A 15,941-nucleotide genomic window follows, 5' to 3' on the forward strand; every position below is an offset into this window, starting at 1 on the left:
TCACAAAATGCTTAAAGGATTTGGTGGTGACTGTATTTAAGCACAGTTGAGTTTAACAGGTTGCGTGATGATGGTCACTTCCCCTTAACTTTACCTGTTGTAGTTTGATTGATTGATTGAATTTGAAGTACACTTGCAAACTGCCATTTCTGTGATGATGACCGTTGGTTAAAGCTGGATGTGAATTTGTTGTCATAAAATAATTTTGGAGCTTGTCCTTGTGATTTTTACTTTGGTATTAGCTTTGAAAAGTAACGATTTGGAGATGCTGGTGTTGGGCTGGGGCATACAAAGGTAAATCACACAACACCAAGTTATACTTGCAGAATTTGTACTTTGCTCAAAAACTGTCTGAATCCATGTAAGACTCTGCTAACTCAGTTTATAGATTAGAATCATGATTTGGAGATGCCAGTGTTGGACTGGGGTGTACAAAGTTAAAAATCACAACACCAGGTTATAGTCCAACAGGTTTAATTGGAAGCACACTAGCTTTCAGAGCGACACTCCTTCATCAGGTGATAGTAGTGAAAGCTCCGAAAGCTAGTGTGCTTCCAATTAAACCTGTTGGACTATAACCTGGTGTTGTGATTTTTAACTTTAGATTAGAATCAGTCTAAACGTTATGGCACAGACTGGGAACACGGGGCTAACACCTTGAACATATTATCTGGCTGACACCAATTGTTACAGTTAACCTGAGAATGTAACTTTTTAAATAAAAACATTTTGTGATTTACGTATGAAAGAAGTGAAACTATCATGGTCATTCTAACAGATGAGAGACTCCACAAACAATCGAGGTATTTTTCAATGTATAATTTCAGTTACATCACATTTTAAACTTTTGCGATAAATTCTGTGTCTTAGAATTGTGTACTCCACAACCACCTGATGAAGGAGCGGTGCTCCGAAAGCTCGTGCTTCCAATTAAACTTGTTGGACTATAACCTGGTGTTGTGTGATTTTTAACTTTAAGTAACCAGGTTCTCAAATTTCTGTCTTCACTATTTGAAGTGGAGGTGCTGACCAGTTTTGTCTAGATCTATTTAACACTGGCACTGAAATAGAGGAAGGTGAATTGCTGACTCATGTTGATATGTCATTGCATTAGAGGGTATTAAAGAAATTTGTGGTTTACAGTAGTTAAGACCAAATGTGCTGCTTGGTTTCTTGAAAAGTACTTGACCCATTCCAAGTTTCTTTGCCATTCAGAGAGATTTGCAAAGTTTTAACTGTAACCTGCCAATTTGATGTCTTTTGTACCCTAGGTGAATGCTGAAATGCTGCAGTAGTTCTTGTTCAAATGCCTGTGTAAAATTATTTACAACAGTTTTTAGCATATTTCATTTGAAGATTATTCGGTTTTCATAATTCAAGATAAAAAGTAGTATGGTGCTCAGTTCAATTGGTTCTGATGTTCTGAAGTGTAGTTTTGGTCATCTAGAATTTTATTGTACAAATGCTGAGGTGTCATATTAAACTATGTTCATATCAAATGAAATGTGCTGTATCATACAGTCACCGCTGAACTGCTCCTTTTTAAGGATAATTACATCCTGCTAGTAGTACTCTCACTCTCCTTTTGGCTGTTAAGTTTGCATTTAGCTTTGAAACCTGGCTTTAGACATTAATGCAATAATGAGCAAGAAGGTGTGTGGTATCTCTCTCCAAGTCAATAATGTAATTTATCATTTGGAACTGTCGAAACATGTAACTTATAAAATTGGGCAAATGTTGTCCATTTCATGATTTATAATTGTAATTCACAACTAGCTGAATTAAAATTCACTGTCCTACCAATTTATGTTTCGTTCAATTCCTGTGGGGTCTTCAGGTGGGAGATCCAACACTGACGTCTATAGACTTTGTTTTGGTGGTAGAAACCATTGACACTTAATGTCCTTGGGAGTATTCATTAGGTAGACTTGAAATAGGATTTTTTTTCTATTAATGCTCAATGTTCAGCAAAGATAATTTCAAAGTTTTGTGAATATTTTGTTTGAAAACGATGAACAATGTGAAGATATTTGTCTTGTGAACTTTCTAACTGAGAAAACAAGTTGTTTAGTGTATTTCTGCATTTTATTTCAATCAGTGTGCATTGTAATATAAGCTATTTGAACTGGAGATACTAAAATGTTGAAAACCACATATCATCTCGTGAATTATTGGCATTAGATTACAATTCAATCTCGTCTTTGTCCAAAACTGGATAATTGGAAAATGAGCTGGCAAGATTTGTTTAACATTAACCTGTGTTTGTATTTGTTGGGATGAGAACCTTGTGATCACAGGTTGGTGGCCTTGTGTTAACAAATGAGATTTCGTAATCGTTAATTGTAATCTAATATGCATATAAAATGTTTCTAATAATTTTTAAAAATAAGATCTACACAGGGAAGAATACCAAAGTTGCAATGTGAAAAATAAAATTTAAAATGTCAAAAGTTATAATTTATAAGTGAGCAGGTAAACATTAAACTTGCACAAGCTATATATATAATATTGCTCCAACAATTATTCCATTTTATGCTGTAGACATTATAAGAAGCGTTGCCAGGGCAGAATGCGGAAACATGTTGGTGACCTTTGTTTGCAAGCAGGCATGCTGCAAGATGCTCTTGTGCATTACCATATGGCTGTCGAACTACTTCGATCTGTGAATGACTTCCTCTGGTTGGGAGGTGAGTTTATTTTGGATGTAGAAGCATAATATTAACCCAGATGTAAATTGCAAATGTCTGTGTCTTAAAGGTGTCCTCATTAGCTGTCCATTTGGGTTGGAATTGAAAAGAAGATTATGAAGTATGGTAATGGCTTTTTTTTTAAGGAAACACCTTGAATCATGGAGAAAGGTGGCTATAGAGCTTTTAAGGGAAAAAAACTAGCTTTTTAAAAAAAAAAACTATTTCTACAAAAAACATTCCACTGTTGCCACAAATGCGGAAGCGCAGGATTTATACATTGCATTTGGAGAATACTTCTGTTAGTCCACTGGGGAAATTAATTGGGGAAGGAAAAAACGAATGGGGAAACAATAGATTTGAAACACAAGCTTTGTACCAAACATTATTTAATCTTTTTATTATCAATATGCTTCAGTTTTCATTCTTATTTTAAAGTAAATAAGAATTGGGTAACACTCCAATATATTGAAAAGCAGCAAATATATCCCATTCTTGCAACCCCTACCAACTAGCCCACATTTTAACAACAAGGGGCAAAGGATAAATTGTAATTGTGGAAAATTATTTTGAAACTAAAATGAGGAATTATTGGGGACTGATTACAAGAGTTAGGATGGGACAACTTGTTCTTGCTCAGCCTACTGAAAGTCTTTCAGGAAATCTAATTCATACGGTTATTGGATGCTGTTTGCTTATATGTTTATTAGATAATTGACAATATCACTGTAACATAAGTGAGCAGTATAGATTTCTAGTGACAACAATTATCACTTAGTTTAATCAGGACCTTTAATGGAATGAAATGTTGCTTAGTGCTTCGCAGAAGCATTCTAATAATGCTAAGCCATTTAAGATATTAAAACAACTGTGTCAAATTTCTGGAAAGAACTCAGCATTTTTGGCAGCATCTGTGCAGAGAAAGAAAAAAAACAGCTGATTTGTGACATGTGTGACCATTTGGAATTGGGAAAAGTTCCCAGGTAATAGGTTTCAGCAAGAAGTGTGTGGAATAACGATAAAAGTAAGGTCAGTGATAAAGTGAAAGTCAGAAGAAATTGAATGATAGAGACGTTAGTTCCCTTGACCAAAGTGTATGGTGATGAGGCAAGGGAAAGAACAAAGAAACTGAAGATGTTTGGAACAGGTGTGTTGCTGCCTAAAAGAAAATAAAACTAGGAAAGGAAATGAGTGCAAGAATTTGAGCTGAAATTATTGAACACAATGTATCTATCAGTCTGGAAAGAAGATTGATTATCTTACTGACAGACGAAGGATTCCTCAAAGAGAAAAGTGAAGTTAGTTGAATATGCTAGATGGCCTTTTTAAGGATAGATGTAAGATGAGGTAGGGTTGGGCAGAGAACAGGGATGTAAGCGATGACTGGTACAGGGAAGTGATTCAGAGATGGTCTTATGTATCACTGGAACTAAAGTCGATAAAAGTTAATGAGGATGAGAAGTCATTTACTTGAGGATTGAATGGAAATTGTGATTTTCATTCTATTCTCCAGGGAACAGGAGATTCGACGTTTCGGGCACAGGCCCTTCTTCAGGAGCCTGTGCCCGAAACGTCGAATCTCCTGTTCCCTGGATGCTGCCTGACCTGCTGTGCTGTTCCAGCAATAAAGTTTCAACTTTGATCTCCAGCATCTGCAGACCTCACTTTCTCCTCTTATGTATCACTGGAACTAAGGTCGATAAAAGTTAATGAGGATGAGAAGTCATTTACTTGAGGATTGAATGGAAATTGTGATTTTCATTCTATTCTTTCTCATGAGTGAAATTTGGTCCATGTTCTTTAGCATTATTCTGTTATATATTTTTTGTGCATGGTTTCTTTTGTCCTGAATGTAATTGGCACGTAATATTATTTGGGTTTGGGTTTCGTATTTTCAAATCAACAAAAGCTCTTTTATCTTCAGGTGCACTGGAGGGGTTGTGCTCTTCTTCAGTAATTTATCATTATCCAAGTGGTACTGGGTCAAAACCTTCAATTCGCAGAGCTAATAACATGTGTTTGCCATCTGAGGCTGGCAAGCGACACCGACATGGTAAGTAAAAAAACATTGTTTTCAGTTTGCAAAAATGTTTTGTTTCTTTCTGAAAGTTACTTGTTTATAAATTGTGGTCAGTTAATTCTGGCTATCTTTTCTGAAGCATCTATGTAGTCACTTTTTCAATCAATTACAATTCTTTTAGCTGTTTGAGTTAGAGCCTGTATTTATCAGTTAGATTTTGGAGAATAAATTAAGCAAAGTACAAATAGTTCAGCATCAGTTAACTTATATCCTTGGTTCTATGTATAGCTATGAAATCAGACACTGATAAATTTACTTATGCAATACTTGTCACCACAATAAAGTTCGCATTCACTGTTTGCACATTGACCTATAATGTGGAGCACTTAAAATTGGTACTTCTGAATATATTTTAGATGAAAGAACTTCGAGTCAAGGAACCAAATTGTAATGAAATAAGAAAGCAAGAACTTGCTAAATCAGGATTGATGCATTGATATAGGGGAGGTGATTGAATAGTTATATTCGCATGTAATTAATAATCCAGAGATGTTGGTAATGCTCTACAGAACTCAGGTTTGAGTCTAATGTGGGATTAGAGAAATGAAATTATTGTTGCAACTTTGCCCTTTTCAGGTAGGAAGTCTGCTGATCTTTCCTGGCCTTGCCCACATATTATAACAGACCCCCTCTGTCGTTGACTCTTGACTGCCCTCTGAAATAAGCTAGCACCAGAAAGCTTAATGGCAAACTCAGCCTGACTAATCTTGCAAATTCCTCCTTAGCCACATGTGGCGGCTAGTATTAAAATTATGAGAACTGTCTCATGGACTGGACAGCATAGTCCAACTGATGGAGTTGTACCTGACAGATAATATCACAAATGCCGCCATCAACACTGCAGAGATGGTGGTGTAGTGGTATACAGTTGGGAAGAAGTCGCCTGGGAGACTGGAACATTGACTTTAACTCTGGGCTTCATGAAGTATCATGGTATTAGATCAAACATGAGCAATGCAATCTCCTGCTATGTGTCATTGACTTTCTCACCAGCAGCGTGTACCATCTGCAAGACGTACTGCAAAGATTCACATCGGAACGTACTTTCGCATCCCACAATCATGACCATTTATAAACCGAATGTAGAAATGCTGTGCGTAAATTCCTTTCTAATCTACTCGTTATTTTGACTTAGAAATGGTATTGCTTTTCCATTTGTGTCTCTGGGTCAAAATCCTGGACCACCTTCCAGGTAACCTACACCAAATGAATTACTGCAGGTCGAGGCAATTAGTGATAGTCAAGAAATGCTGGCCTAACTGGCAAAGCCTACTTGCCCTGAATGACTATGTAACTGGCTAAAAATGTAGAAAATGGTACATGAGGTAAGCGCACAAGAAATGTAAGTGGCTCTTTTCTCATTTCTTGACCCTGGCTTGTTTGACTTGGTAAATTTAGTTTAGTAACTGAGTTGTTCAAATTCAGAACTCTTGTGTGCAACTTGTTCTGAGTTTTATGTGATCTCTGCAGTAATTAGGTTTCAATTAGTACAACTGTATCCTAATCTAAGGAACATATACATGAATCCTCCACAAAAAGAGCACAGTGTTAGCTCTAGCAGTTCCCTTTTACCATACAAAACTTGCATGAATGCAAACTTGGAAAGTGTACACTGACAAAGTCATTATACAATAGAGTTGAGCAATCCAGGTAACACGTCAGCCCATACACCATATCAACTCAACCCATTGATGCAGCATTTGTGAGCGACAAGGGGTGAGTCTTTGGCAGAAGTAGCTGCGTGAGACACTATTGTTTAACAGTGTTCATTCTAATACAGGAATTGAACCATTGCAATTTGTCAGGCAGCAGTAGATCAAAACACTTGACATTTAATCATGGACAGTTGCAAACATCAATTGCATGCCTTTAAACACCATGGATAGGTCAGCCTTTATTGTTAAGTTGCTCAGGATCAGATGTAAAGTTAAAAAATACATGAGCCATCTGTAGCAAGCTTTCAGAATTATTAGCCAGGAAGCCAATTGTACCGCAATTGATATTAGTTGTAATGCCAGAATATGCTTCTTGGGTATAAAGGAGACTTAAATTTTGCTTCACTTAGAGTTTTTTTTGTTGTTGCTTTGATGGGTTGCAAACAATACCCTTTGGTGCCAGATTTACTGGTGTAATTTTGCTGTTTTGGTGAAGTGTATTTATGAAAACTGAAATTGCTCAGTAAAAACTAGGTAGTGGTGAAAGGATGTTGGCAAAAAAAAAACATTGTGAATTTGGAATCAATCACTTGGTTTCATTGTTGATCTTAAAATTATCAGATCCGTTAGATGGATTCTACAAACACTTATGGTATAAATTGCTCTCTTGAAGGGTCAGGATTGTGTCAATTTATTTTGTGACAATGTTTTATAATGGAAAAAGTTTGACAATGTTTCAGTGGAGGTGGGGAAGGAAAGTAACTCCTCTGCTTGTCAGTGTAGTTCTAAATCTCCCATTGATAAGGTGTAAATCAATGCGTCTGCCATTACATAATAATTTTTCATTTTACAGTTTGCTCGGCTTTCAATTCTTGCCGTTTGTGTGCAGGTACAATTTGTAAATTTGAATGCTTTCGGCCGTTGCTTTTTGCTTGGCCTCTCTCACACCTTGAATATCCAGCTGGGATTCGCTTCCTCTTGTCTGCCTGTCTTGATTCCTGCCCTCATTGCCTGCTGTTTTTCATTTATGATCTTGTCTAAGATTATACTTTGGAATTTGAAAAGTTTTTTTCAAGGTCAATTATTTCATTTCTCCGAAATTAAAAAATATGCTCAATGCCTTAAGGATTTCCTTTATCCTTTTTAAAAATTATTTGAGATGGCCATCCCTGCCTGAATTTTTTTTTGCTGGTTTTGGCTTATTTTGATGCAAATTCATCGACCTGAAACATTAATCCTAATGTCGCATCCTGATATAGTGTTTCTAGAATCTAAGTTTATTTCATTGTTTCAAAATCCATATGATGCTTTTGCAAACCTTGCTATTAGGCAGATAAAATAAATTGTCTTGAATACCAATCAAGCATTTGTGTCGATGAATAAAGTTTCTTTTCACTCTTAGCCAATGGCCTTAACTTGAGTAAGGTGTCTTCTACTTCACTTGCTAAAACAGACATTGTTTTTGCCCAAGTGAAATTATGGTTTTTGTGAACTATAGTAACTTATGCACTGGAATCATGTCCAGTCGGTGCTGATTTGAGATTGTCCAAATTACCTTTTTGATCTGAGCTGGTTAAGGTGCTTTGAATTAAGGCGCATATGCCAGAGGTAATTGGCATACTATACCATTCAGCTTTTCTCTTGGCCTTGTCTTGTCAAGTTGTCTATTGAAATGCAACATGCACATACAAAGGATTAAACATCCTGGAAAACTGTGGCAGTTTAATTTTTCTGAAGTCTTGCTGCTTTTAATCTTTTAAAAAGTTCAGCAAGTTTGTGCTTCTGTAAGAAGGCAACTTGTTTTGAACTCTGGCAGGTTATGATTAGGAGTACCAAGAAAGGTAGGGGAAGATGTTTCATAGATTATTTTAAGGCATCACCTGTTAGTACATTTGAATAGATTAAATGACAATGATTTTCTTTAAATTGAGTGTGCAAAGGGAGTGAAAGACCATTGTTTGTTCCCACTTCTAGGGGCACAGGAAGTTCTCATTGATCCAGGTACAGTACTCTGCTTATTTATTACATGTGAATGTTGCAACAATTATGTTTGCTTTTGCTGCTTGTTTGCCTATACATAAGATATTGCTTGCATGAAGAAATCAAAATGATTGAAATATATTGTTATATCATACAGCCTGTCAATATTTTGGAAAGTCATACCGTTTAGTTAACCATGTTGTAACATGTAATTAGTTTCTATGAGCTATTATAATGTTTAAACTGTTTTGGTACCTTGAAATTATGGTAGCATCTTTGCAACTTGGCCTGTGTAGTTTCTTGGGTTGTTCTCCTGTGTAACATTGTGTAATTGTTTTAAGCCAGTGAAACTGCAATGGTAGATTTTTAAAATTATGGTCTTGAAAGAAAGTTTGTCAAATCAACAAAGCAGTATATCCTTTTTTTGACATTTGAGGTATTACATGTGTATCTCAGTTTTTTTTTCCAGCATCTTTTTTTGTTTATGCAGCTTAAGGAATTTGAGATATTTTGACTTTGGGTTAGATAGTTTAACAGAGCCTAAAGCAATAATATTCAAACTGCATTCTAAATGTTTCACTTTGTCAGTTAGAAAAAAGTGTTCCCCACCCCTGTTTATCACCCTTAATTGCTGTGCGAAACTTGCAGAAATAATAAGCATGTGAAAAATGATTGCTGTTGATTACTAAGCACTTATTCCTCAAATGTTATTGTTTTCTTTTTCTAGAAGCAAATTCAGCCTAAGTAGAGGGGTTGATTACTTCCACATCCAGTCAATACACTGGAAAAGCATAACAAACTGATTTCAGTCTTTTTTGTTTGCTTTTACCTTGTCTGGTCTCTTAGAGTACTAGGAAAGAGCAAATCAAGTCCATCACTCTTTAGAAAGATGGAAGAGAGGATATTATCAGCCGTGCGAGTTGCACTAAAAGCTGTTTTGCTTTAATATTGTTGATTAAGCATTGTCAGTATATCTATTTAATGTTGTTTCACTTGAACATCATTTTGTGTTAGACTTCCTGTTCTGTAGCCTGCCTGCTTATGTGACCTTTGTTCCCAATCCCATCCCCAGCATGATTCGTATTCCTGGCTCCTATTCCCATGATCTGTTCTTGCTCTTGTTTTCTTGCCATCACCATGGATTTCAGCTGCTCCCCTCTCCATCCTTGCTCCTGTACCTGCTGTTGCCCTCAGCCTCTGATTTCCATTCTCAGTTTCATTTCTTACCTTTTTTTTTAAAAAACTCTCTCTGGTGTCTGTTGTTGCTCCTCTCCTGGTCTTGTCCTGAACACTCTCAGGTTCTGGGTTCCATGTAGTCGTGGAGGTTAGTAGTCCAGTCTTCAAACGGAAGCAGTAGGAAAGATGTTACATTTAACAAGGTTCAGAAAGATTTATGGAAGTGTTGGGGGATTGATTGATTTTGATTTGATTTATTATCATATGTACCTAAGTATAGTGAAAAGCTTCATTTGAGAGCAGTACAGGCAAATCATAGTAAGCAAGGACATACAGAGCATAGGGTGAAAAAAACTTGTACAGAGTGAGGCATACATGTTACACCGCAAGGCAAGCACAGTATTAACATAATTAATATTATTTGAAGTTAGACAGTCCATTCATGTATCTAATAACAGCAGGGAAAGAGCTGTTCTTTTATCTGCTGCTGTGTGTTCAAGCTTCTGTATCTTCCTGATGGAAGATGTTATAAGAGAGTATTACCGGGGTGGGATAGGTCTTTGATGTTGGCAGTTTCTGGATCAGTGGTGCTGGAAGAGCACAGCAATTCAGGCAGCATCCGAGGACAGGCAAAATCGACGTTTCGGGCAAAAGCCCTTCATCAGGAATAAAGGCAGAGATCCTGAAGCGTGGAGAGATAAGCTAGAGGAGGGTGGGGGTGGGGAGAAAGTAGCATAGAGTACAATGGGTGAGTGGGGGAGGGGACGAAGGTGATAGGTCGGGGAGGAGAGGGCGGAGTGGACAGGCGGAAAACGAGCCAGGCAGGCAGGACAAGTCCGGACAAGTCATGGGGACAGCGCCGAGCCGGAAGTCCGGAACCGGGGTGAGGTGGGGGAAGGGGAAACGAGGAAACTGTCGAAGTCCACACCGATGCCCTGGGGGCTGAAGTGCACCGAGGCAGAAGACGAGGCGCTTCCCCCCCCTCCCAGGCGTCTGGCGGTGAGGGAGCGGCGGTGAAGGAGGCCCAGGACCTCCACGTCCCCGGCAGAATGGGAGGAGGAGCTGAAACGCTGGGCCACGGGGCGATGCGGCCGACTGGTGCAAGTGACCCGGAGACGCTCCCCAAAGCGCTCCGCTAGGAGGCGCCCAATCTCCCCAATGCAGAGGAGACCGCATCGGGAGCAACGGACACAATAAACGACACCGGTGGATGTGCAGGCAAAACCCCGATGGATGTGGAAGGCTCCCCCAGGGTCCCGGATAGAGGTGAGGGAGGAGGCGCGGGCGCAGGCCCCACAGTTCCCGCGGCGGCAGGGGAAAGCGCCAGGATGGGAGGGTGGGCTGCAGGGGGGCGCGGACCCGACCAGGCAGCCACGGAGGGAACGGCCCCCGCGGAAGGCGGAAAGGTGTGGGGAGGGAAACACATCCCTGGTGGTGGGGTCCGCCCGGAGGCGGCGGAAACGTCGGCGGACGACCCGGTCCATGCGAAGGTTGGTAGGGTGGAAGGTGAGCACCAGGGGCATTCTGTCCTTGTTACGGTTGGAGGGGTGGGGTCTGAGGGCGGAGGTGCAGGATGTGGATGAGATGCGTTGGAGGGCATCTTTAACCAGGTGGGAAGGGAAATTGCGGTCTCTAAAGAAGGAGGCCATCTGGTGTGTTCTGTGGTGGAACCTTCCACCCTACCAACCCCCGCACAAACCAAATCATCCGCCGACACCTCCACACCTCTTTGATGTTGGCAGCCTTTCCATGGCAACAAGAGGTGTAAATGGAGTTCATGGATGGGTGCTTAGTTTTGTGATGATCTGGGCTGTGCACACAACCTTCTGTAGTTTATGGCAATTGCTCGGCCCAAGACCATACCAGGCTATTATGTGTCTGGGCAGAATGCTTTTTCTGCTGCATCTGTAGAAGTTAGTGAGGGTCCTTACAGATATGCCAAATTTCCTCAACTGTCTGAGGAGGAAGAGGTGGTGTTGTGCTGCCTTGACTGTCACATCTACGTAGGAAGTCCAAAATAGATTGTCAGTTATCGTCACTCCTAGGAACTTGATACTCTCGACGCTGTCAACCTCAGCACCGTTGATGTAGATGGGGTCGTGTACTCTTCCTTTCTTTCTGAAGTCATCGATGAGGTCTTCAGTTTTGCTGGCATTGAGAGAGCGGTTGTTATCATTGCACCATGTCACCAAACCCTCTATTTCTTTTCTGCATTCTGACTCATTGTTGATATCCATCCTACCGTGGTGTCATCAGCAAAGTTGTAGGGAGAGCCTAAATAGATTGGAGTTTTTTTTTCCCATGGAGCATCAGAGTCTGAGGGGTTACCTTTTGTAGAGGTTTATGAGGGGCATGGATAAGATAAATAGCCAAGGTCTTTTTCCCAGAGTAAGGGAATCCAAACCTAGAGGGCACTAGTTTGAGGTGAGAGGTCAACTTTTTCACATGCAGGGTGGAATGAGCTGCCAGAGGAAGTGGAGGAGACTGGTATAATTACAACATGTGAAAGGCATCTGGATGGTTAGATGTATAGGAAATGCTTAGAGGGATATGGGCCAAATGCTAGGAAATGTGGCTATGTCAGTTTTGGATATCTGATCAGCATGGATGAGTTGAACTGACGGTCAGAGTCAGGAAACAGACTCTTCTGAAGCTGCTACCTGCACGGACCAAATTCTGCAGCTGGATGGAGCTGGTCAAGCTAAGCTTTAGTTAGTGAACTTCAGTTCTGAAAGAGAGGTCACTGGACCCAAAACCTTAACTCTGTTTTCTCTTCAAAGATGCTATCAGACCTGCAAAGTTTTTCTGGCAATTTTCTTTTTAAGATTGTCTTTTTTTAAACAATGTTTCCAGCATTTGCACATTATAGATTTTATTTGAATGGCCATTTTGTTTATCATTGTACACATTCAGAAATGTACAGTCCTTCAAGTTGAAATGTTTCAAAGTTTGCTTACAAGGACCTAAGGTACCTAACTCTCCTCTATTTTCTTTGTTTAGTGATTTTATTTGTAAGTTTTTTTTCAGCTAGGAACGCACAATACTGCACATGTACTTCAATGGCTACCTTTTTTGGCCAAAATCCAGGTTCAGGATTCCTTTGGAAACCTATGATTATTTGAGTTATTTGATTTAAAAGTTAGAGATTTCTGGAAAGCTATCTCAGTTTTAAGTGAGTACTCAGCTGACTGAAAGCTTGGTTGAAGAGCTTTTTAGCTTCTTGAAGAAGCAACAGGAAGAAACCATAATCAGAGCCTGAAGAATCAATAACCAAAGGGCACAGGCTTAATGTGATTAGCGCAAGAAACTCAAGCTTACAGTATGATGGTTAGGAATTTATTATCTGGTGGATGTGGACTCCACAGTAGCACTCAAAAAGAATTGGATACATTTTGAAGGAAAAACTGAGAGTCATCATGGAAGATGGGGAGTGGCAACAATTCAATCATTTAACAATGCAAACATCTTTGCTCTGCCAGATTAAAAGAATAGACAGAAATGGGCTATCAGTGAAAACTGGAATCACACTCAAATGAAGACTTTGATTCAACAAGAGCAGCACCATTTGTTACTAAGGTTATCCAATGTGTCTCAGTTACCACTTCTTCCATTCAATCATTGTTTTACATCTACTGCTAACAATGGACAAAAATGATTTTGATACAAGGTATTCCAAGCAGTACTTGTGCTCTAGAGGAGCATGTGCAATTATATGAAGAAAAACACATTCAGATTGAGATGATGTTTGATTGAGTGAAAGGGCAAATTCAAGATGGAGAGTTGTTAAATATTTATTGAAGAAAGAAATGGAATCCTGTCTTGAAGAGAATTGGAGCTGCAGACTATGTATTGTTGTGAACCTGAAATTGCCAAAGAATGGAGGGCACCAGAAATCATAGATGTAAGAAAGTATTTGACAAAGAGGAGAGTCTAGTTAAGAATAGTTCATTTCATGGAAAGATTATGCTGACCACAGGAAAATGTCAGAATGATTGGTACATTTAGAGGATCAAAAGAAAATTAGCAAAGTGTGATCAGGCGGTTGACGAGCATTCTAAATTCTAAGATATCAGAATTGCTTCAAATGAGTTATTGTCCAGTAAGTTCAGGTACATTTGAGGTTCTTTGAATTGACTGTGCTTTGAAGTTTCTTTGATATTTTATGTTTTTTGTTTGAAAGTGAGTTAGTTCACTGAAGCAATGGGTGATAAATTTAAATAAGGGAAATTATGAAAGCTTGAGGTACAGATTGAGTTGGATTGGGAAAATACATTAAACATTACTGTACATAGGCAATGGAAATTTTTTAAAGAGCTTATTATATGACTTAAAGTAACTATACATTCCTTCAAGGTGAAACAGTTCTAAGGTCAGTCAATTTTGGTTGACTGAAGTAGTTCAGGATTGTACACAGCTAAAAGAAAAGGCACAAGAAGTGGCCAGAAAATGTAACACATCTGAACATTGTAATGTTTTGTAGAACACAGCAAAGGTGGACCAAGGGAACTGAAGCAAAGGCAGAAGAGAATTTGAATGTAATATAGCAGAAAAACCAAGAAGCAACTGTAGACGGTTTCACAGGTATTAAAAAGTGGAAAAATTGACTAATCAGCCTCTCAAAGTAGGACCTGGATTGAGGTCAGTCAGCCGCAGTGGGAGCAGAGCAGAGTAGAATCCAAAAACTGAGCTCTGGATATTGGAGTCCAAAAGTGATATAGGATTGGGCTGCTGAGAAATTGGTTCTGGAGACTAAATAAGTGGTGTTTAGAGGGAGATACAATATAAATTACTTATTTTAGTTGTTTGTAGTTTGTTAGGAATAGAGTCAGTAAGAAATCTGATTTTGGTGAGTAGCAGGTGAAGTTCTGTAATCGGTTGCTAGTTTATTGTTTGTTTGTAGTTTTTAAGGATTCACTGTAGGAGAACATGGTTCCACGGAATGCTATGTGATAGCCAATACAGAAACTTGGTTGACAGAAAGGGAGGACTGGCACCTCAACATTCCAGTTTTTAGATGTTTCAATGAGATTGAGAGATGTGAAATGAGTGGATGAGTTGCATTTTGGAGGATCCATTCAATGAGGCCACTGGGAATGAGAAAGAATGCAGTCACTAAGATGAGGTTATAATACAGAGCTCCCAATAGCTAGTGGGCGATGGAAGAACAGAAATGTAAACGGATCATTGAAAGATGTAAAAGCACGAGGTGATGTAAATTTAACTTCCCCAGTATTGATTGGGGCTCCCTTTTGAGCAAGGGGCTTTGTGGGGCAGAATTTGTTAGGTTCATCCAGGAGGGTTTCGTGAAATAGGTAGACCGATTCGGGAAGACCTGGTATGGAAGAATGAGCCTGGCAAGGTGATTGAAGTCTCATGGATACATTTGGGAAGAAAGAAGTATGTTTTTAAAATAGTTATGGGTAAGGTTAAGACTGGTCCTTGAATGAAAGTGGAAAATTATGGGAAGGCTGTTGACAACAGTATTAGGCAGGACCTGGAGAATTTGCATTGGGGCGACTATTTGTTCACATCTGATGTAGGAGTCTTTTAAAGGCCAGTTGATCAAGACTAGTATGATTAGGATTAATATGTTCCTGTGAGCATGAACGATGAGGCTGGCAAATTCCAGAACAAACATTGACAAGATTTATTGGAAGTTTACGAGCTACTTGACGGAGCAGCGCTTCAATAGCTTGCACTTTCCAAATAAACCTGTTGGACTATAACCTGGTGTTGTGATTTTTAACATAAAGAAAGAAGTAGTATATCTAAGGTTCAGGGAACTGAAACCAAACCAGAACCAGGGCTTATGGCCAAAATGTCAATTCTCCTACTCCTCAAATATTGCCTGACCTGCTGTGTTTTTCTAGTGCCATACGTTTTGACTCTGACCCTCCAGTATCTGTAGTCCTCACTTTCTTTAAGATTTTGGTGTGTAAAGGAGACAGAAAATAACAATCAAGCCATTAGGTGGGCTCAAAAGGGTCATGAAATGTCTTTGGCAAGTAGGATTAAGAAGAATTCTAAGGCATTTTATCCATATATTGGGGTTACCCATGGAAAGGGTAGACCCACTTGGGCAGCGGGAGGAAAGAGAGGAGTTGGGGGGGGGGCGCGCAAGAGGAGAAGGGGGATGACGAGAAGAAATTTATGTATGGAGCCGGAGTTAAATGGGCATGGTCCTTAATGCGTGCTTTGTATCAGTTTTCACCCAGGAAAAGGATATAGTTGATTGTAAACTATGGGCGGCACGGTGGCACAGCAGTTAGCACTGCTGCCTCACAGCGCCAGAGACCCGGGTTCAATTCCCGCCTCAGGCGACTGACTGTGTGGAGTTTGCACGTGTCTGCGTGGGTTTCCTCC

At 39.5% G+C, this 15,941-nt stretch overlaps 1 protein-coding gene across 1 annotated transcript in view; it reads left to right on the plus strand.

Moving 5' to 3' along the window:
- Nucleotides 1-15,941, plus strand: part of trappc9 (trafficking protein particle complex subunit 9) — a 598,494-nt gene that overhangs the window by 19,138 nt on the left and 563,415 nt on the right. Inside the window, exons 3-5 of the mRNA XM_043689331.1 lie at nucleotides 2,542-2,687; nucleotides 4,612-4,740; nucleotides 8,397-8,423. Coding sequence (XP_043545266.1) covers nucleotides 2,542-2,687; nucleotides 4,612-4,740; nucleotides 8,397-8,423 — 302 coding nt within the window. The remainder of the gene's footprint in view (nucleotides 1-2,541; nucleotides 2,688-4,611; nucleotides 4,741-8,396; nucleotides 8,424-15,941) is intronic.

This window comes from Chiloscyllium plagiosum, chromosome 4, assembly GCF_004010195.1.
Source record: "Chiloscyllium plagiosum isolate BGI_BamShark_2017 chromosome 4, ASM401019v2, whole genome shotgun sequence".
Classification (NCBI taxonomy): Eukaryota; Metazoa; Chordata; class Chondrichthyes; order Orectolobiformes; family Hemiscylliidae; genus Chiloscyllium; species Chiloscyllium plagiosum.